At 42.7% G+C, this 23,414-nt stretch overlaps 1 protein-coding gene across 5 annotated transcripts in view; it reads left to right on the top strand.

The window, feature by feature from the left end:
• The window catches only part of numb (NUMB endocytic adaptor protein), a 40,333-nt gene extending 17,132 nt beyond the window's left edge, over nucleotides 1–23,201 (top strand). The window contains exons 2-11 of one of the 5 annotated variants that reach the window (XM_008314027.3): nucleotides 3,455–3,591; nucleotides 10,068–10,142; nucleotides 16,657–16,689; nucleotides 17,411–17,485; nucleotides 18,381–18,521; nucleotides 19,039–19,243; nucleotides 19,362–19,661; nucleotides 19,781–19,924; nucleotides 20,572–20,757; nucleotides 21,225–23,201. In XM_008314027.3, coding sequence (XP_008312249.1) covers nucleotides 3,466–3,591; nucleotides 10,068–10,142; nucleotides 16,657–16,689; nucleotides 17,411–17,485; nucleotides 18,381–18,521; nucleotides 19,039–19,243; nucleotides 19,362–19,661; nucleotides 19,781–19,924; nucleotides 20,572–20,757; nucleotides 21,225–22,000 — 2,061 coding nt within the window. In that variant the 5' untranslated portion in view covers nucleotides 3,455–3,465 and the 3' untranslated portion in view covers nucleotides 22,001–23,201. The remainder of the gene's footprint in view (nucleotides 1–3,454; nucleotides 3,592–10,067; nucleotides 10,143–16,656; nucleotides 16,690–17,410; nucleotides 17,486–18,380; nucleotides 18,522–19,038; nucleotides 19,244–19,361; nucleotides 19,662–19,780; nucleotides 19,925–20,571; nucleotides 20,758–21,224) is intronic. The other 4 variants (XM_017035157.2, XM_008314044.3, XM_008314059.3 and 1 more) reach the window with 4 other exon arrangements.
• Nucleotides 23,202–23,414: the final 213 nt, after the last annotated feature.

Below are 23,414 nucleotides of genomic sequence, written 5' to 3'. Positions count from 1 at the left end.
TATATGTATATATATATATATATATATGTATATATATATGTTCCTCCACTTCTGCCTCCTTTATTTCTTTAATGTTTTATAAAGTGCAGTCGCCAAGAGAGAAGTGATAATGTGGGTTGTGAGCTGGCAGAGTCTTAACTGCAGGTGTTTTAGATTGTGTGTTTAGTAAGATGCTCTCAGATAAGGCTCGGGACAGTAATAGTAGGTCTTTACACTTCCTATGAGAGTAGCAAACTACAGTTCTAAAATAAAAGTGCATGACTACCACACCAGGCAGGTTAAAAGAGGCTTTAACAGAATCCCTACTCTCAAACACTGTATAGATCATGACAATTAAATAAGTAAATACAATTGTGATGTTTTATTGTGCACATTTACACCACAATAAGGAGGAAAGTCTGATTAATCATGTGGGCTTTGAAATAAGCATGTTTCATGGACAGCAAAGGTTTAGCCGATGAGAGAAGACAGTTGAAGAGACAAGATTGGGACATGTTGTGGACACAGACTGGAGACATTTTGGAGGATTTAGGAGAGAAACCTGGAGATTGAGAAAATGAATGGCTGTATTAAAGGACATGGAATGGTTTACAGAAAATTAGATTAGGTAAAGAATATGGTTAGTTGGAGGCAGATGCTGTTGCAACCCCTGGATGGAGCAGCCAAAGGAAGAAATCCAGAATCTCTGGTTGTTCCTAAGACAAATTGAAACCAAGTCTCCAAAGACTATTGCTCAATTGTGATTTGGTTTTATTTCTGGGCAACTACTTGTTGTTTTTCCTAAACAATCCCTGTCAGCACTGACGGTGAGTGTCGCTCTTCTTTAATGAAACTACAGTTTTCCACTATCATTCTGCACTAAAATGAGAAAAGTAAACCACAAGCTGTGTTGCTGTTGTGTCTGAAAGTGTGTTTAACATCAGCACTGGGCGGTGTCTCGTGTGTGACAATGTGAACACTGACTTCATTATTCAAATATTTACTCCAAATGTATACACAGCACATTTGACACAAACACTGTAATGATTTGAAGCCAAGAGTGGAGAGGAGCCGACAAATCTGTTTTCCTGCAGCTCCTCCTCTCCTCTCCGGCTGCAGCCTGGGTGCATGCAGCCTGTCGCTGGCACTGCAGTGAGCCCAAACATGATATGACCTAAATAAACCAGCGTGTTAGCAGAGAGCGGGAGTGAAGGCTGGAGCAGTATTTTTCCCCTCCTCACTCGCTCGACTTGTTTTCAAACCCTTCACTCTACTGCAGTCTGTAATGTTTTGAGCCTGTGTGCTCAGTGAAATGCATGTGAGTGCAGCTTTATTGCTACAGTGGTTTATTTGTACGTCATCGTAACTCACATTATTGCTGTTTGAGGACTTACTCAGCATTATCTGCTGGCTGTGTTGCAGATTATCTACCTTTTTTTTATGATATTATCCAACATAAAAAAAAACTGCTGTTTTGAAGCCTAAAGTTTTGCACTTTGCCCAAAGGCAACTTGGGAAAGAGGGCTGTTTGTGGATTTCTTCTTTCGATACACAGTATTTGTCAATCTTACTGTTCTTCAATCACTAGTTTAACCTGCAGTTTACATTATTTGCAGTCTTTTATAAACTAGACTAGACTTTAAGAGACATTGAGAAGCTTTATCGCCTGACAGGAATGTTCTTTTTTTCCTCTACCTCTGGCAGGCAACACTGTCTAGCCGGGCAAGTGTTGGATTTGGTTTGCTTTTCCAGACAACTTTGCGGTTGCTCACAGCAATTAACCTTACTTTTGCTGAACATGCATGGAGCTTTCTTGGCTAACGACCCATTAGCTCCACTTTGTAAGTGTGAGCTTTTTTCACTGTACTCTGACACAGAACACATTTGCAAAATGATCAGCTGCAAGATCAGCAAGACATGTGCTGACTGACCAGTTAGTTATGACCAGCTCCTTTGTCACAAAGAGGATGAATTGTAACAGCTCATTATGAGCCATATTTGCAGGTCTGGCTGAAATGATACGAAAAGACAGTCCTGTCGACAGTAAGGAATTTGGTTTGACCCCTTTACAGAATTTGGTTTAGTCTTTCTGTGGCCAGGACAGGACTCAATACTCCTTTGTGTGACGCCCAACGTGATAGTGCCTGACACGGGCAGATAAGACTCATTTCCACTATCAAACATCACAGGCTCATGGACGATGGGTTGCAAGGAGTGAATATTTTGTTTATAGCTAATTAGGTTTATATATTTGTGAATGCTGTTTAATGGTATACTATTGTGCACAGTTTTTACTCTTGCATTTGAGACCTTCTTCAATTTGTATGAACAACTTGTTCATAAAGACCCTGCTCTGCTTGCATAAGAATTCCTGGTCTCCATTTATGTGGTGCTCATAGATATATAGACCAGTTCCTATGAAGAAAACACGGTCTCAGTTCTTCTTTGAATCAGCATCTTTTAATTGGCACTGTGCCTTTATTCTGTGCCTTCTTTTTTTCCTCCCAAAGACATGAAGATGTACAGTTTCCATTTTAATGATGTCTAGATTTTTAGCACATATCAGCATCCCACCACATTATCAATTTTTCCACCATATATTGAGCTCCTTTTTTTAAAACCTTTAAATCACCAACCAGCACAGTGTGTGCAAAAGGAACTCTGGTTTGATCCCGATCCGCTGACTTTGATCCATTTTCCAAGGAGCTTTTCCTTGAACAGCATCTGCAAAGTGCTTAAGAGTTTGAACAGTGTGATTAGCTGTTAAACAGTTTTTCTGAAGTAATCAAAGCTTAAAACATAAAAGAGCAGATGGAGCGAAGAGATGAGGTCAGTAAAGGAAAGATAAAACAGGTGGGGTAAAGAAGAGCCAAATCACAAAGCAGCCGTCGCAGCTGTGTTCTGTGTATCAGTCGGACACTGCTGCAGATATTCTGCTCCATCATGTTTCTTAGCGACAGCAGCTCACAGTAATGATTACACCGTGTTGATCAGGGGGCTAACTATTTACAAAACAGCCGTTGTTGTCATATGCCCTCTTGGTGGCACTGTTTTCACTGTGTATGAACGAGTCATTGACTGATGTGTCGACGGTCGAAACTCAAACCTCTGATAACCCGTTTTTTTAGGTCGGTGCTATAAAAGAACCAAAGTTCGGTACCCTGCCCCACAACAGTCTGGACGGAGAAGTCAGTCTAAAGTGGGATCTAGGATTGGAATATGTCGACTGTTTATTTACTGCTGTAAAATTATATAAGACAAGGCTGTCACCTGTGTTTATCTTGTATTCTGCAGTGTTGAACCCCACTGCTTTGCACAGTCGGCACTTTTTCCATCATGAAACCCAGGACGCAGAGTATGCACCTGTTAAATGCCTGTTGATCCTTGTTTCAAGTTTTTATTAGAACTTTTTCCTTGTTGTTTCACTTTCCTGTGTTCTTTGTGATGAATAAAAAGTCTTTCTCACTGTTCACAGGTAGCTCAGTAATGAATAAGCTACGGCAGAGTTTCCGCCGGAAGAAAGACATCTACGTGCCGGAGTCCAGTCGGCCGCACCAGTGGCAGACAGACGAAGAGGCGGTCCGCAGCGGCAAATGCAGCTTCGCAGTCAAGGTGACTCTCCTTACAAATAAACCCACCTGCAGACACACACACACACACACACAGATTGTACCTTGTGCAGCTCTGACCTCACTGAGGCTCGCTCATTCTTCAGAGAAGCTCGCATAGTTCCCCAAGGACGCTGCTTGTAATTAATCATTCACATTGAGAGATTGTGAGCGCAGTGTTCAACTAGGTTGCGTTTTTATCTGCTGCAGGCTTTCAAACCTGTGGGAAAAGTGCATGAAAATGATTCCTGACCCTGTTAGTTAAAATATACACAATTCTTTGACCTTCATTTGTAGCAGACAAATGAATTGGCTTGTGTGTAACACAGCTCAGTGGGGTAATGACTTGACTGTCTTCATACCTGCAGTCTTCTGAACTCCACCTGCAGTGCTGCGGTTGATGAAGTGGAGCGCTCTCTGTATTGTGGCAACATGAAGCTCCACTTTTGCAAACAGAAGCACAATGGTACACTTCCTCTTGACATAAGCCCGTGGCTCAGTGTCCACCCCACCCAGGTTAGAGGGGATGTGAAAAGCTGAGACTTTAGAAATAGAGAGTTTCTAGGTGGACTGCACTAGGTTACATCAACAGGGGAAAGGATTTAATGTTGTGTGTGTGTGTGTAACCCTTGTTAGTAAGAGTGGTAAATAGCTTTGGTGTGCAGAGTAACAACAGTGATAAAGAAAGTCATTATTGGTCAGGTTTGCTTTAGGACTCTTTCCTTAAACAAAGTATTACTTTGTAAAGTAGTACTTTACACAGTGAACTCGAAGATATTCGTATGTATTTACCTCTATTGAAATTCTTCAATTTCAGGGTTGCATGATTTATTATGATTAATTGTAATAATTCACTATCACGGTTGATCACAATTAATTATCCTGACAAATCAACAAGACAATTCTGTGATAATAATAATAACTGATGCACCAAAATCAAAATTGTTGGCCGAGGCCGAAAACAGAAACACCAAAATAAATGATTTTATTAGTGCCCATTGTTAGTACCATTCCAGCTGATGTATGTATTAGAACAGCACTACGTGAATAAACGGTGGAAACATTGGGTACTGCATCATTCTGTTCATGGTTCAAGATTCTAATCTTCTTCATTTCAAAATGTTAACGCCTTCATTTTGACAACCTAAGATATTTTCTTGGTAATTGTCATTGCAGAGACTTTCAGTTGTGTTGCTCTTGAAAGGAATGCAGCATAGGGCTCACTCAAACTGGGCTTTAACCTTTTACCTCATGCTCCAACAGATGTTCAGGCTTGGGATGAACAGTGACCGCCCTAATCTGTATAAACAAGCATGTTCACTTACATCTGGAGGATGTGAACCGTTGGCTTGTTGGCTGCTTTATTTGTACTGGTGATGTTGTGACACTTAGTGGACTGTAGCGTGCACTTGATTATATGACAGCTTCAGTGACATTTCAATTGATCATTCAGCCACTGTGAGCAAATGTGTGTCAGCATGTTGGTACCAGCCCTCCAGGCACTCTTACTTGTATTTCAGCCAGTGTGTGAAATGCCCGACATTTAGGATTTCTTCTGAGCTGCCGTCCAAACGTTCCCTCAGCACACATGCTCCTGCATACCTTTCCCCCGACCTAATGCTCCCCATAAATTCCCTCTTAACGCTGAGTTCGAGGATAGAATTGTGCATTAGGGAGTTCTTGTTTTAATGAGTCGTGTTGGTTTTTGATCCCTGTTGATACGATTTTTAACAGCCTTCAACTAAAGAGAATTTGTATTCAAAAACCAGCCTTCAACTAAAGAGAATTTGTATTTCCATTTTATTCTTTGCTTGTAATTTTTTTTAAATTAATAAGTAGGATCATGTCAATCGACAATCCTTACATCATTGTAAAAGTCTACATGTCAGGAGGTGGCAGGGATAAACAAATGAAAAATTCCTTGGGTATTTGAATTACTCTGATTGCTTCTACAGTCACGCAGTTCTGGAAGTGCGTTTTTTTTGTCTTCTGCACTTTGTCGGTGCAACCTACCCTGCTGCTCCCTCCTCCCCCTGCTTTTGGTGCCTCAAAAGAGCTCAGTTGTGCGTGGGTTGAAATAGTTCCAGTGAAGTCATCACTGACTCCTGCACTACACGGAAACAAATGGAATTATTACATTATTAAAGAGGCAAAGTAGCGCTGGGAAAAAACAGGGAATCTGAGATTATGCTGGTAATGTTAAACGTGTACTATTCCTCTGAGATTAGTGTCTTTGACAGGCTTTTATCTTCCTGATTATGTTGTCTGCAAAAACTTTTTTTTCTTTCTTATTATAGCAGGAGTTTAGCTTTTTTTGTTTGTTTTTGTTTTGTTTGTTTTGTTTGTCTTTTTTGTGTGCAGTCAACCATTGGGAAATGGAAAAATACAACAAGATACTTTTCTTTTCTTTTCGATGTGTTACTAAATGCAGAGGATTTTCTTGCTGAAGCTAATTTATGTCCATTCCTCCCATTTAATTCCTGGAATGGATTTGGATTCTAGCCAGAGTCTTTGCAGCTGCAGTGTCATATCCACCTCATAGATATTGATATGGTTCTGTAGTACGTATGTGCTGATGCTGTGTCATCCTTTTTCCTTGGTCCCTCACCTCCTGTATACTACTGCAATAGTGTGTGAGGCTCTAAATGTTACTTCTTCTATTTGGAGATCCTCAAATGAATGATTTGTGTGAGCGTGTCTCTGCACAAACAAATCCTGCATATACTCAGAGTGGTCTCACGACATTTGATGTTTTTAATGATTATTATTAAGTGTTTGATGACGTGAAGAACCAGAATAAGACTCGTCTCGTGTTCTACCCACATACAGAGGCAGTAACAACCAGTAAGATGAAAATCACCACATCTGTCCACAACAGGACGCTCGGATTTTGCTTGCTTGCTAAACCCCACTATAATCTTCTACTCTTGCTATCTAAAGTCAAATTGAACATTTGTAAAGATTAAGATCAAGACGTTTTTTATTCCTCCCACAATGGGTTGACAGTGTTGACAGCAGCAAAAGTACAGTACAAGTTGGGTGAAGTATATCATAGTGTTATATAAATAAGGATATCACCTTTTTGTTTCACTGTGCATCATACAGTCCAGTTTGCTGGTATAATTTCTTACATTATTACAGTATTACAGCTGAGGTAATAAAGAAATGTACTAGTGCACATGATGATAAAATACAAAAAGACAAAGACAGAGTGATGACAGTTGCAGTAATTTTACACATTACAATTTTAACTGTGATACACAAAGTAAGTTTAACCCAAACTTCATACAAACCTCAATAAACCTCAATAAAACACAGCTTTACCATTTCAGCGCTGTAATCTAGGCTTGGTGTCGATGTTTACAAAAGGTCTGGATTTCAGAGTTGGAGTCATTTGAGTTTCCCACAAATGTTTATATTAGTTCTACTGAATTTGGACACCTCAGTCCTGTTCCCATGTGGGAAACAAATGTAAACAAATGATCTCATCCTAAATCAACAGCCACTGCTTGTCCTAAACAGACATTTACACCTAAGTGACAGTTCAACACTTGGTGTGGAGTTCTTACACATTGTGTTAATATAAGGAGGTTGGTGGACTCTCTGGTCCTTTAGTTCTCACTCTACACTAAACAAACGCTCCGTTACTTCCTGACCTCTCTCTTGATTTCCAGAATATTCCTAAAGCAAACTTTTATCACAAAGTGCTCTGTTGTTACTGACCAGTAGCAAAAGCCTTTCATGGTGTTTATTGATGGAATTAGCTCCATGTCAAAGATGCTGCAACATGGGAGCCTGTACACTTGTGGTGGTGCAAGTGTTCAAGTAATTCAACAAAGCTGAAGGAAAGTGAACTCCTTGTCACTGTGACACAGCTCATCACTGCACACAACCTACTGAGACCTCTGTTTTTAACCCATCACCAAAGTGAACAGTGGCAGCTTTTTTTTTTTTTTTGAGCAGTGTGTGGGGACGGTGCTGTGCTCAGAGCACCTCAGTGGTAACTTGGCAGCTGCCCCTGAAGTGACCAATAAACAAAAATCAAATGTTTTTTTTCCCTAAAAACTGAGTTCCAACCAACAACTAATAGGTTTGTGTGTAGCGCCTCTGTGTACCAAAATGTGTAAACGGTCATCCTGACCCAACGTGAGGTTAATGACGTGCGTAACTAATCCTGGAACTTGCACATGTACAACACACTGTTTTGATCATTTCAGTATCATATTTTGCCTCGGTTGAGTGTCTGCCAGTTACCACCAGGAGTAAGATGCGACACTGAACCATCTGTTGTGACACCAGAAGCCTCTCCCGCGTTTACTCATCGCACATCCTCGTTTATCGGCTCTGCTGCCTTCACTGTACTAATTACCCTCAGCTGCCTCCACCATCTCCTCCACAACAGTTGGCTTCGACACACACACAGTCACACACACACATATCTGTGCACATCTGTGTTTTTACATTCATAAGTACATACAAATATGTTGGCGTCATCGTATGGCGTCAGGGTGACTCACAGCTGTGGCGTCACATTCTTAAAATAGCAGGAACAGAAGAGAGGTGGTGGTGGGGGGGGGGTCTAGGGTCAGCATCACTGGCTCTCTTTGTATCTGTAAGGAAAGGGTAAGGACTTCCTCTCAGGCACAATGGCTCCTGCAGCACTCAGGGTTATGAGTCTGGAGCGTCCGACAACAGGGTGTCGAAGAGGAAGAGGGCCATGACGTGGATGTAGTTCAGGAAGTTGGTTTTCAGCATCTGTATCGAGAGTTCTTTCAGTCACCGACTTCACAGTCCTGCATCAGACAAATAATAACCCCATGATTCTGGTTGGTGGTTTCATTCATCATAGTTACAGAATATGTCCTGTTTAGTTTTCCATTTCGTGGTCGGTCCGCTGCTATAACAATACCCCTGGTCAGTAAAGGTGTGTAAGCCTTTATCATTTAGAAAGGTTTATAGTCAGAGACATGAACATACATAATGTCGGAATATTTGTTTGAAGAGGAAAAGAGAGAACTGGCCGTGTTCATTTACACAATTTCTATTTCACTCTATTCAGTTGACTTTCTCCAGTTCACTGCAAACGGCAGTGATGCCAAATAACCGACTGGAAAGTGACTTCTTCAGTTCTGCATATCTTGAGTAAAAAATAACTAAAAACCGATTAATTCGTTCATGCCCCCCAGAAATATACTATTAATTAATTCAATTAAAAGTTCTCCCCCATCTAAACATCAAAAACATATATACCCATCCATCCATTTTCATCCCCTTATCCGTTACCGGGTCGCGGGGGCAGCAGTCTCCATGACCGCCCCCCAAATAACTCTGCACCGTACCAACCCCCCTGAACCTTCCTGCGGGGGGTGAGTCCACTGGAAGGGACCAACCACCCTGTCCGGGATTCGATCTTACCCAGGAGGTGAACCCTGAGGTTCCACACTAATGACAGAGACATTGACTCTGAGCCAAAGCGCCACAAAAACATAAATACAAACAAATATAATGATAATACAAAATAATACTAATTAATAAAAACATTTTATGTTATTGTTATAAAAATTGATAAAATAACCAAGCGAACAGAGTCACAGAGTGTCGGGCCACTAAGTGTAGGAGAAGGACTGGGAGTGACTCGATTTAGATGAGAGAGAGAGAGAGAGAGAGAGAGAGAGAGGTTCGACTTGTGATTTGAAAAACTCGTATAACAGGTAGCTCGTATCTGGAAGTCCCAGTGTGTATATGGCTCGTCTTTGCTACACATTAACTGATGCTGGAAGCAACAGTGGGTAGGTGTTAGGTGTATGGAGTTTATTCTCCAAAGATTGGATAATTGCTAGAATGCTAGCAGTTTGCCGCTAGTGACTAATAATGGTCTAACTCAAAAGGTTAACAATAGTTGACAGTAGTGAATAAATAATTGATTCAGACGTGAATCGTGTTCTGTGGGCTTTATGATATTACCTTTATATCCAGTCCCTTAGCTACTGTTGCATTCACACTTGTCTATTTTTTACTATGCAAAGACGAGTGAGTCGTTTCTCTCTTGCAATTTAGAAAAAAAACTCCCACCCTAGAGAGAGCTGTTGAACTGGGATTGACCCAAAAGGGGAAAATAATTTCATTTTAAAAGTGCCATGTGCCAGCATAATAGAAGGAGCAGTAATTTAAAATTGCACTCTGCTTTCAGTATCTCTATAAAGGCTCCAGCCACAGGCACAAAAGACATTTATCACATTTTATATTTCACTGAAATTCGAAGAAATACAAGATGAACCCTGGCCACCAAGGTTTTACTTCCAACACTTTTTCACGACCACCTCGTGCACAGAGAATCTCCATTAGCAAAAGTATTAAATGTGAGAACCAGTCATTGTTCTCTCAGTTTTAATGTTGTACTTTCTTTGTCTAATTCCACCTCTACCTATCTTACATATGTTTTAGTTTCTGTGTCTAATTCCACCTCTACCTATCTTACAGTACCTGGGGCATGTGGATGTGGAGGAGTCCAGGGGGATGCACATATGTGAGGATGCAGTAAAGCGACTTAAAACGGTAAGTTTCCAAGGACATTTAGAAACAAGGCTGCTTTAATACCAGGCATCCTGTTTCTATTTGATCAGTTCTGTGTTTTATCTTCTCTCTGTGGATTTTCCTCTCTGCTACCAACACTCTTCGAACTTTCTCTAACACTGTTGGTGCTGCTCTGTTCTCTGTAGACTTACTTCACTGTTTATTCCTGCACTTAAGTCTCATTGTAGCTGGTCTGTCAATGAGGGTCTCCACCCAGTATGACCTGACAAACCTTCCAAGGGGTGTCATGATTCGCTCCAGACAGCTCCTCTTTTCCTCTCGTACAGTCTTAGTAAGAGTACTAGACCAGCAAGTATTTCCTGCCAAAGTGCAGTTGCACAAAAAGGAGCAAATTCCAGTTCGGGGAGCAAGGAAGGGCAAATGTGGGAGGAGGGGTAACTGTGTAGCAATGTCATTTTGTCAGTTGTTATCCAAGACTCCACCCAGGTTATAAAGTCTCGTGGGTAAATGAGGCCGATCCTGAGACAACGGCACTTCTTCTGGTGTCGTGTTCTGCATAATTAGATTCTTCATTTCTCAGACTTACTGCACCTGTGATAAAATTTTATTTTCATAAAAAAATAAAAAAAAATGAATAAAAATAAAATATCCTCCTCCTCGTGTTGCTTACTTGTTTAACTGGACTTTTTTCATCACTCTGTGAACTGTCGAGGCCAACTGCCTGGTATACTGTAGATCAGTTGTTCCAATATTCTTTCTACTCTGACCCCCACCTCCCCCCACTCCCACTCCCCCAGCCCACTTTGTAGATGGCACTACAGTGGAGCCTATGCATATTTTATGAGAACCGATTCACAGATGGTATAATAGTTTTTTCTGCTAAAATAAAACTTTATTTGACAGTCTAGTGAACAAACACACATATATTTGTTTATTATTAAGGCCTTTGTTTGTTTGCTTTACCTTTATAATAAACAAAAAACCCCTTGGTTCTTGTACAAGCCATCATTCTCAGTCTTTTCTCTCCTTTTCACTTCCTGTGTGTGGGAGCTGACACACAAAACATAGAAGTTCATAACGGGCCAAACTGAAACCTAAACTCTAACATCTCACATCACTTTTTCACATGAGAAAAAAAAAATCCTCGAGCAGAATTTGGTTGTCAGTCAGAAAAGCCATAGATATAACACTTACACTGCAGTATTTACACACTGGTGCTCGGTGTGGTCACACAAAGCCTCAGGCTGTCACAGTCTTCTGGACCAGACTCAGAGATGACGGCGCTGCCCCTTCCTCCCACAGCCTGACCCTCATCAACCTGCAAAGGTGTTTTTCCTTTTCTCATGACATTTTGGTCCTCACTCCCTCATTACCCACCGGGTAGTAGTAGTTGTCAGCAAACAACGCCATGGCTCGATTGATTTGCATGTATATGCAGGGTAGGAAGTCAGCGTTACCCCCCACCCGCTGCCACGTCAATGTAAGACGAGCTAGAATTATCTCATGATGTCACTTCTACGCATCATTTCTTTTCCTTGAAGTGGCCTCTATCTGGCCTTAATGCATCATTTTACCTGTTTGCCTGAGGGAACTTCTTTCAGGAAATACCAGAAAACTATCAGAACCGGTGGTGAACTGCAGCAGATTGTCTCGTCCTGTTCATTTATTCTTCTTCACTGAGGTTTCCTTGGTGTGTTTCGAATCTTGAGACCAGTTTGATTGTGTAACTCATTTAGTCTCTGCCCCATTCCATGTACTTAACATTAGGTATTTATATCTGTAATTTAACATTTTGCAATCAAGAAATGTTCCATTTATCCTAAGAGTCACGGCTGAGGAGAGCAGAGCAACAGATGGGCTGTGCTGCATTGCGTCATTCTGCACTTACTGTTCCATTATTCTAATTCTCTTTCCATTAAGTTTACTTTTGAGCTTGAGTACATTTCAGGGGAGACGAGAATTGCCTGGCATGCTTTCACCCACTGTAGAAGTGTCAATAACGACCTGCTTGCATAGAGTGACGCAATGGTTCATTGGGCTTTGGGCTTGGAGATGGGCTACTTCATTTAAACTACCTCTGTAATGTGTTTCAGAAACAACAACAAAACCAGTGTTTTCTTCAGACTGCGTGGAGAGCTTTCACTAATCAACCTTCCTGTAACCAGTCAGTTCCACTGAAATAATGCCACTGAAGCTGTCAGGCAGAATGGGTTTAATATAACTGTTCAGAGCTTAAGTAAGAGGGCCCACATTAAATTAGTCAAATCAGTCATTTTGATTGTATGTGTTGAGTGTGTCACTGGTCGCAGCCTCCATCAATTGTGGTTTTAAATGTGGAAAATCGGGAATTGATTCTGTCCTCTGACCAGGGATGCAGCGAAATGAAGAAAAAAATGAGGAAAAGAAGGCGAGAACATAAAAGAAATGATTTTTCCAGTTGTTAGAACCATTCCATTTATGGCTGTGACTGTGTACTAACCTCAATAGAATGAAGGCAATGTGATTCCCCACACTTTATATAATGATGATAATGCAGTTCTACTACAGTCTTGATGAAGTGCAGAGGTGGTTGGTCGGTCCCTCCTTATGACTGGGTCAACCTGTAAGTGCCTGCATTTGGTTGCCTGGTCCAGGCCAATGGAAACTGTGGTCCTGTGTGTTCCATGCTGGGGGCGTGGCATTCAGACAATGTTGTTACTCCTCAGATGTTTGACAGAAAACACCTGGAACGGCCTGGCTTCCACAGATGAAGGGTTGCAGTTAGTGGAACCAGAGCTTGGGGCTCTCTGGTTGATGGATCGATGGATCAAGTTGACTGATACAGTTTGTAGCATCCATGTTTATTTATTTGTGTGAACACTGTGTTTTCACATCTTCTGAACCTTAGACTCTTTATACTGAAGTCTGATGGCGTTGCCATATAAACTATAGCATTGGTTCCTAGACTTGCCGACTCAGACTGAGCTTGCAATTTGATTTTGAAATAAGACAAAGAAACCATAGCAATAAAGGTTTTTCAGCAACAACCTGGAGTTTGAACCCTCCTCCCATGCATGGAATTATAATTAACTTTGTCTACCAGCTATTTAGAAGTTTGTTTTTTCAACGTTTTCTTGTTGAAAATGTTTATTACCAGTAAACCTCGAATTTGACTGTAAAAAGACTGTAGGAATTGAAGAGCAGTCTATAACACAGCTGCACTGTCCAGACTTAATAAGAACAAGCCTGTTTTAAATGGCTCCTAAATTAGGGAGTAGTCTGTGTAAACCCCGACTTTGTCTTCCTCTTTTCTCGGCCTATTTGTAGCTTCCAGTTGCCATGCAACAAACAAAATCCATTTCCAGTTTAAACATCATTTCCAGGAACTAATAACTGAATTTGTCAGGAACCAGACCCACACCTGCAGCCACTTAATATGTGATGTGGGCTGAGAACAGGATGCTGTTTCCTGAAAATGGTCTAACATCTGCCTGACAGCAGCCACATCAGCATCACCCTCTGGCAGCGTGGTGTGTTACGGTCAGCAGTCGAGCACAGATTGAAAACAACTCCAGAGGCCGTGCCCTTTCTGCTGCCTGGGCTAAAAAAAAAAGGGGATAAATTCGATCCGTGCTCGGGCCCATGTGTTGGTGGTCTAGCTGACGGTGTGTGTTTGTAATTGTGTGTGTAATTGTGCGTATGAAACCTACAGCTCTACAGCCAGCTCCGTTGTTTGTCCCAGCAGAATTCTTTGGGGGTAATGAGAGTTTTTTTTTTTGTTTTTTTTACAACACTGTGACCTGTGACTTAGAGGAAAGGGAGGCTGCTGCAGTGTGGCACCATGCACCTTCAGGCTACACCATTTGAATGCTATCATCAGGATGTCATTTCCTGCCAAAGCTTTGGGAGTGAGCCCTAGGTTTGTAGGTCTATTCCATAATGAAGAAGGTAGAAAGTGTCAGCTCGTATTGAGAGTGTATAGAGACTGGGATTGTTTCCCTGTACACAGTGGGTGAGGCCAGCCTCTGTGTTGTTAACTAAAGGATTTCAATTGTATTTATACATCAACACCCAGTGCCCTCAGGGCAGATCACTGACGTGTGCTGAAATCCATTCGATGAGATGTTTGCAGGCGTTGAGCTCAATCATTTTTCCAGTGCGGGATCTATAAGTTTTAACTTTAACCTTCATGATGAAATCTTCTGCTTTAAACTTCCAAATTGACAATAACATGAAGGATCATTCAGGGTCTATGACCTATGATCAGGTCCTGATCATTTCCATGCTTCTTTGGGGATCTCAGACTCCTGACCCCGGGGTCACTTCCGGCCCATGATCCTCATCCAGCTGGGCTTCAGCTTGATGTCGGAAATAATACATTGTTGTTTTTTTTTAAACTTTTTGTAAGTGGACAACAGGCACAGACCAATTTGATAATGTTGGATTCAGGACAGGTTTGAGATGACGGAAGATCTGCTACATTTGTGTCCAACTCACCCCAGGGCAGTGATGTAGTTCATTAGTAATGCAGTGCACTGGTTGTGAATCTAATTACTGTAAAACTCTGTGTTACAGTAAAATGCCTGAAGAGAATTATAGAAGGAGTGACCTATTGCACAACATGGGGCAGGTTATTGATGTTTCACAAGATGTGTGATGTCATTAATAAGTAAAAAAAAAACCTCTGGTGTTGTAGTGCGATAAGTAAAAAAAAAAAAACCTCTGGTGTTGTAGTGCTACCGAAAGTTGTGTTGTTGTTTTTTTTTTTTGTCAATCCGAGCCGTAGTAAGTCATATTTCTTGATTTACGTTTTTTTTATTGTTATCTTCCTGACTTCACCTTGATCTTTCCAGACTGAGCTCTTCTCTCTGTGCCCAGAAGGCTTCTCCCACTCTGTAGTTTCATCACATCATTTCACACATTTAAAACTGGTAACATTGTGCTTTTTTGTTGGTTTTGTCATACTTGTTTACTCTTGTTTTTAAGCAGGTTTTAATTTGCAGAGAAATGCCCTCCTCCCCCTCCTCCTCCCACTCTGCCCTTCAATTCTAGTCAAAATGATCTCTCCACATTTTCCTTCTAACCACCTTGCGAACTAATCCTAGTTGTACTTAATCTGCATGTTTGTGTGTGTCTTAGGAAAAGAAGCACAATTTCATTCTCATGACTCATTCCAAATCAATCTCCAGCACAAGTTAACAGGCTAAATCATGCATTAACATGGAGCTCTGAGTACTGTCTCCACCACAGCAGTGTAACAGGAGCAGAGCGCCACTCCTTCTCACAGCTCAGAGAGGAGAAGAACGCTCAGTGACGGGGAGGGGAATTAGTACGAGGCTGGGTTTTGGTATCTTTATGCGGTTGTGGTGACCTTAACTTGACCCCTGACTCTGACCCCTGACTTTGACTGGTTGAACCGACATATCCAGTGTGTGGATATGTGTTCCAGTCTGCTGAGCATGAGTGACGACGTCTTGGTCTGGGGAGTTGGAGGAGATGCAACCAGTTGAAGAATTTTTTTTTTTTTGTCTTTCAGTTGCAAAGTACATTTTCCAGTCCCTGCTCTCAGGGATGGTTTCCAGTGTAGGTAGAACTAACATAAAGGCAGTGATGAACACTGTAGCACTCCTAAAGGAGAAAAATGGCCTTTTTCAACACATCAAACTTTTTTCCCAAGGTCAACAAGAACGATAAGTACGGCAGGAGCGTATTAGAGTATTGTCCTGATGTTAGCTCAGTCAGAGCTAATGAGGACTTTTGAACCAGTTCACACGTATAAGCTCAAAATATCCTTACCTGTGCAATGCAACATGAACAATGTGATCATGAGATCCTGGTGTGAGTATTGAATGAGTTATTATGAAAACTAGTGTAAACCTAAGGTTTATACCGTCAGCCACATAACTTTAGACATCAGTATCATCCACACTAGTCAAACTGACTCTGTCTGCATGGATTTATGTCTGAATGAAGCCAGAGAAAGTCCTGCATGGATTTATTCAATTTTATGTCTGAATGAAGCCAGAGAAAGTCCTGCAGACCTCAGTTAGGGTCTCTTCTTGGTGTGCTCTTTGCTGCTTCTTAATGATTCAGTATGTGTCTGGATGTTGGCTCTCCATCGGTGGTGCTGGTTTTATCTTTATAACGCTGAGGTCGGGACATCAGACATGCTTTTTAGGAACCAGTTCATGCTGCACAGCACTGGTAATGGTGATTTGATTATGAATAAAAGACAGAAAGTCAAGTCTTAAAGTCTTTCACAGCAGAATCCCAGGCTCCTGTCCGTGTCCTAGTGACTCTGTGAGTGTTGTGTGTTGAAAACGACCAGCTTCCCCTTTAAAACATCTCTCTGTGTGGAATCATGTGGAGCTTCCTGATCCGTGGCCTCACTGACTCACTCACCCATAACCCAATTCTACCTTGACCAAACACCAATCTCCCCCCCGAAAATCCAACCCCCTCTTTCAGGCTCCAGACCATTTGTAGATTTCCTACTTAACATTTTCATGCCTTGTTCCTCCCTCCGTCTCCTCCATCCCTCTCACCCACCCTCCAGGACAGGAAATTCTTCAAAGGATTCTTTGCAAAAGTAAGTTGCTGTTTTGTGTGTCTGAGTGTGTCTCTCTTTATTATTAGTCTCATATTTTTTCTTCCTCTCACATAACACTTCACCCTTTGATCCTGTCTGAAGACTGGAGGAAACGCACACACACACACACACACACACAGGAAAAAAAGACATTGATGCACTGAAGAAAACTGTCTGGAGACAAACACAGTGATGCATGTGTGTGTGAGTTGTAGGCTGGGGTGCGGCACTTGTGTGTGTGTTTTTTAGAGTGTGTGTGTGTATGAGTGGATTTTCTTTTGTAATAACAGGCATTCCTTTTCTCCCTTCAGCCTCTTTTCCATGGAACAATGAAGCCTTGTGTGAATGAACACTTCCGTTTTACGGGCACACAAACACCTTTTCTTTCATTTGTTTTATCTCTTCAAACCAATGAGCTCACCACTGTCCACTGCATCAGTGCACCAAACCTGACACTAGTGTTTGCGTTTCTCCAATTATAATGTGGTTGCAGTGAATGGCACGGGGCTCGAGACGAGCCACCTTTGATTTATCTCTTCCTTCTGTGTTTCCTCTGGTGCTTTTCCAGTATTTTCAGGTGCTGTGTGTGAGTGAGAGTATGAGAGTGTTACGGATGTACCAGGGATTGATACAAAGGGAAATAATCTTGGTGAAAATGGAAGGGCACAAAAGGCACACATTTGTTTCCCAAGTCATTCCTCTTCCTGTTGTGTGTTTTTAGGCTGGAAAGAAGCCAGTGCGGGCGGTGTTGTGGGTGTCTGCAGACGGCCTCCGTGTTGTGGACGACAAAACAAAGGTAATGAGTAACTTCAGGTCCTGATCAACAGCAGGGCCCTGTCGGAGGAAGCACCTGTGGCTTTTGCAGCTGAACAGCTGGAAGCTGACGAGCTGCTGCAGGTTAATAATTGTTATGGAGCTTAACCAGCGACCGGTTTATTAACCTCCAAATGGCCTCCCTCCTAAAAATGTGGTCAGTGCACCTGCATGACAGCCGCATGACTTAGGCAAACAGCTGCACATTCATGGCCACACTGCCCCCTGCTGCTAGACTGTGGTGGTGCATTAACAGTTTGACCAACGTTTAAAATGTACAGGGGTTGGACCATGAAACTGAAACACTGGCCAATTTAGAGTTGAAGGTTTCATGGCTGAATTTGACCAGCCTGGTGGCCAGTCTTCATTGATTTAGCAGAGTAATAGCACAGTTTTGCTTAAAATATTGCAACGCACACAACATTATGGGCGACATGTCAGAGTTCAAAAGAGGACAAATTGTTGGTGCATCTGTGACCAAGACAGCAAGTCTCTGTGATGTATCAGAAGCCACGGTATCCAGGGTAATGTCAGCAAACCACCAAGAACGACGAGCCACATCCAACAGGACGCAAGAGGAAGCTGTCTGAAAGGGATGTCTAACCAAAAAACATAAAATCACAGCTGCCCTGCTCACTGCAGGATTGAATGTCCACCTCAACTCTCCTGTTTCCACCAAAACTGTCCGTCAGGTGCTCCACAGGGTCAATATACATGGCTGGGCTGCTCTAGTCAAACCTTTGGTCACCAGGCATTTCAGTTTCATGGTCCAACCCTTCAATTTTCCTAATAGTAAAAAATAAAACGTCTCTTCTCCCTGACTACAAACTAATTTGGCTTTTATTTCTTTTATTTATTGTCTTTTCACTGCTTTGCAGGACCTGATCCTAGACCAGACAATAGAGAAGGTGTCGTTCTGTGCTCCCGACCGCAACTTTGAGAGAGCCTTTTCCTACATCTGCAGGGATGGTACCACGAGACGCTGGATCTGTCACTGTTTCATGGCCATCAAGGATTCGGTGAGATTCACTCTGCAGCCTCAACCCCAGCACTAGACAGACTCAATGTTAACATTTACAGTGTTTAAGAGTAAAATTAACTTTAACACCCTTAGTTTTAGGAAAGTTGCTTTAAGAAAAAGAAATTGTCAATCTCTGCTCATTGAGAGCAGAGATTCCTGGGTTCAATTCCCAGAGGAACCACATGCATGCAGCATATCAGCTGCTAACACAACAATTTCCTAAATATGGGATCAATATAGTACAATTTTTTTTATAAGTAAATTTGTAAACGGAAAAAAGCTGAATAAAATCATTAAATATAAATCAAAGCCTATATTTGATCAGTACTGTATTGTGATTTAAATGATGACTCATTGTTCTCCCTTTTAAGTTATTCATGTAGATAATGAAGAACATGTGGTATTTAATTGAGCAATAGTTGTAGGATATTGCTAATTATCTGAGCGCAAGACGCTGTAATGAGTTCCTCATATTTAACGAAGTTCACTCTGTGGTGTTGTGGTCTCACCCTCAGGGGGAGCGTCTCAGTCACGCTGTAGGCTGTGCGTTTGCTGCCTGCCTGGAGCGAAAGCAGAAACGAGAAAAGGAGTGCGGGGTCACGGCGACCTTTGATGCCAACAGAACCACTTTTACCCGAGAGGGTTCTTTTCGGGTTACCACGGCAACTGAGGCAGCAGAAAGGGAAGAACACATGAGGCAGTTACAGGATGCTAAAAAAGGTGTGGGAATCTCCTAATTCAGTGTGATTTCACTTCCTCCTTCACACCGTCCTGCAGATATACCGTGAAACAAAAACTGTCCGCTTGCTAACCCTGGCTCGTTGCTCCTGTCAATCAGCAGAGCCGGACGTGAAGGCTGCTGGGAACTCGACCATTAGTGGGACAAACTCTTCAGCACACCAGACGGGGGGGTCATCCTCTCCCTCGTCCTCCCCTCCCCTGTCCATGTCCACGCTGGGCCCTCAGGCCATACCTCGCAGACATGCACCACCAGAGGCTCTGGCCAGACAGGGCTCCTTCAGAGGCTTCCCTGCCCTCAGTCAGAAGACGTCTCCCTTCAAACGACAGCTGTCTCTGCGCATGAACGAGCTGCCCTCCACCATGCAGCGCAAGTCGGACTTCCCCATGAAAAATACAGGTGAAGGCACAGAGTCCGCACCACAGGTCTTAGAATATGTATCAACAAAGAGCTCTTTTTTAATTACCGTAGGAATACAGTGACGATGTTGTATAATCTTTCTTTTTCTCCACTTGTAGTACCGGAGATGGAAGGTGAAGGGGACAGCATCAGTTCCCTGTGCACTCAGATCACTACAGCGTTCAGTGGACCTCCAGAGGATCCCTTCACCTCTGCACCAATGCCCAAACCCGCCTCATCCCCACAGTCCCCTATAGCACCAGGTAAAACTGGACTAGAACTGTTCAGAACCATCTGCTCTTCAGTCAGTATCACAGTTGTTGTTATTGATCTGTAGAGCTCCACCTTACATTTATTTTCTTATTTTCTGACATTTAGTCACTGGATTTATTAAAACACCAGAGCTCAAATGTCTAAGTCAGAATATTCAGAGACAATCTGTAGGAGGACATCATCATGTTTCTGACCTTTCTTTGATATAAATATATAAAACGTGTTACCTGATCTGTGTTTAAGCATCATCTTACCTATAGTGAAACGCATGACTAATATCTGGCCACTCACAAACATTGCATAAGCACTTTTCAGATGAATTGCACTCCGACTAATCCATAGCTTTGACAGCATGTGTCCAGACCAGGTCGTTTCCAGCAGATCGTGGTCTTAGGTCATGTTTTTGGCGTCAGTCCTGAATATGTGAGAGACTTGTGGGGAGTGAACACATTTAGATGACATTTCATGCATGCTCATATTTTGTCCTAACTATATCCATATTTTAATGTGTGTAATTAACACTTGTGAAGAGTGTTAATTAAGTGCACTGTTACACTGTGCATGTCTACCCTCTCCTGACACACACACACACACGTACGTCTGCCTGGTACTAGCATCTGTCTTTTATCTGCTGTAGTGAACGGCTCAGCCACTGCATTTACTGTCAATGCTGCTGCTGTGGCTGCTGCTGCTGCTCCTCCTGCTGTTCCTCCTGCTCCTCCTGCTCCTGCTAACCCCCCAGTCATGCCCCCTGCTCTGCCTGCACGAGAAACTAACCCCTGGGCTAAGACTCCAGCAGCTGCCCCAGCCTCAGCACAACCAGGTAAGAGTCAGCCCGGTGTCCCAGCATGCACTGGGGACATCATGAGGTCATCCGACCATATGATGAGCTGCAAAGGCCCAGTCCGAGTGTGCACCGGTGTTGACAATAGAACTGTTTGAATTTCAGTTTAGTTTTAGTCCCTTTAAATCAGTTGACCACAGTTAGGTCGATGAAGATGTGAAATCTGCTCCTCTCTGCTTTATCAAATCTTAGTTGTCCTTTTATGGTGTTGTGATAAGATGTGATGTTAATTGTTAATGTTTAAAAACATTATTATTTGTGTTATGTATTTATTGTTATTATTTATATTGATTTATTAATGTTAATATTTTCTCCACATAATATGGCCTGTATTTATATCTGAGAAATAACTAACTGTATAATAATGTATACACTTTAGATTCAGGTTGATGTAAACGTTGACAGTTACGTTGTGTTTAACAGTTGTGTGTATTTGTTGCCCACAGGAGGTGATTGGTCCTCAGCTAATCCTGTGATTGTCGTCCCGCCCTCCTCCTCTCCGGTCATGCCTTCTCATAAACGCACACCGTCAGAAGCCGACCGATGGTTGGAAGAAGTCACCAAGTCTGTCCGAGTGCCACAGCCCAACCCCATGATGGTGGCGGCCTCGCCTCCAACCCAGCCGTTTGCTGCTCCTATGCCCATTCCCGTGGCATCAGTTCCTTCTGTCCCCTTCATGCCCACTCTGCCCACTGCTGTGCCTATCTTGCCCCCACGTCAGATGGGCTTCCAGGCTCAGCCTCCGGTCTCCTACCCCATGTCCAACGGGCTGTCCTTCCCTCAGCCCACTGGCCCTGTGTTTGGCATCACTCCGTCACAGATGGTGGCTAACGCATTTGGCTCGGCAGCACAGACGCAGCCGTTCTCCATTCCTGCCTCTACGACCACAGTGACCACCCAGCACGAAGCCCCACCTATTGGCAACATCAGTCCCTTCATCAAGCCCCCCCAGACCACCACCCCCATGAACCCCACTCACCTCCAGTCATCCAACGGTAGTGCGACCTTCAACGGTGCAGACAACTGGGCTGCCACAGCCCAGCTCACTTCATCCTCCGCACTGTCACAGCCTGCTCCTCCTCCTGCTGCTCCTCAGCAGCAGGAAGATGCCTTCGAGGCCCAGTGGGCAGCGCTAGAGGGTCGCTCACGCCAGCGCACCACACCCTCGCCCACAAATCCCTTCTCTACTGAGCTGCATAAGACCTTTGAGATTCAGCTCTGAAGAAAGTGTTCTGAGACGCGAGAGAGTGATGGAGGATGAGGAATGAGCGCAGGAACACAGAGGGGAGGTGGACCACTCCCCTCCCCTCCCCACCCCCGCCGCTCTTCATTTCAGTGTCTGTGGAAAAAAGCCAGGCAGGGCTAAAAAAGAACTGACAGACTGTGGAGAGTCCACAGGGGGGAGTCACCGGGGAGGAGTTAAAGAAAAAAAAAGAAAGACAACAGACGGCTGTTAACCAGGGTGCTGCTCCCCGAGCGTTTCATTAGCATCATCTCTGTCGTTGTGTTAGTGCCGTGGAGCTCCAGGTCATCCACACACCTCGTCTCAACATGTTCTCCCTCCAACCAACATTGGTCCCACCCACCTAGGTTTTTCATTCCTTTTGCTTTTCTGACCCAACCCCCCCCCAGTTAAACTCCTGGCGCCCCCTGTTGTCCAGAACTAAACCCTCCCTCCTTCCCTAAACCCTGGCAGAAGAACTGCAGCACTGAGAGAACTCGGCTTCCAATTGAGAAGTTCTCATCAAAATAACTTTCCAATCAGAAGAAGGAGGGGGAGACGATGCCAAAATCTTTATTTTTATGCATTAAGTATATTTTAAATAGCTTTGGAATCTTAACAGAAGAGTTGTAAGTAATCTTGCCAAAGGCAGAGGCTAGCTACAATGAGACAAGTTCATGTTTGTGTACACAGTAATGACCCATATATTATACATGAAAATATATAAATATATATATATAAATATCTATAAAGAAGCTATACTGTACACACAGCTGACAGCAGTGCTAATTTTTAATGTGATGTAAAGAGATTTTTGTGAAGGGACAGCTGCTTTACTGTTGTGTTTTCCTCTTTTATTTTTAGTCTGTTTTCGTCATTAACCGCATCCTGTGACAGGGTGTGCAGCATCTGACTGTAAATACACTTTCATTGCAGCAACAATCACTGCAGACCTACAGTGATGATGATGATGATGATGATGGTGGTGTTTATTTCATGACCAGTTGCCTCTCCTCTTACCTGTACTCAGTTTTTAACCCAGTGTACTTCACAGCAGTACTTAACATTTTACTCCTTCTTTTTCCACTGTCCTCCTTTTTCCGTGTGGTAACAATCCTCTTTTTATTATTATTATTATTATTATTTAACAGTAGAATGTGTCGTCTCCCGTTTCTTCACTTCTTTCTTTTAGCAGTTCATTTCTATTTTTTTAATTTTGCACAAGCACTAAAGTCAAGTTGATTGGATTTCACCGATGATCAGCACGGTTCAGTCGGTTGTCAGAGAAGCTGCACGTTGACCTGACCTCTGTTGGCCAGCTGTGGTTCTCACAGTCAGCTAAAAAAATACAATGAGATAAAAAAAGACTTCATCTCTCACTGTCTAACTTCCCTCGCTCTCTCTCTCTCTCTCT

The sequence above is a fragment of the Cynoglossus semilaevis genome, chromosome 1 (genome assembly GCF_000523025.1).
Source record: "Cynoglossus semilaevis isolate Cse_v1.0 chromosome 1, Cse_v1.0, whole genome shotgun sequence".
Classification (NCBI taxonomy): domain Eukaryota; kingdom Metazoa; phylum Chordata; class Actinopteri; order Pleuronectiformes; family Cynoglossidae; genus Cynoglossus; species Cynoglossus semilaevis.
This window is presented reverse-complemented; position numbering and strand designations above follow the sequence as displayed.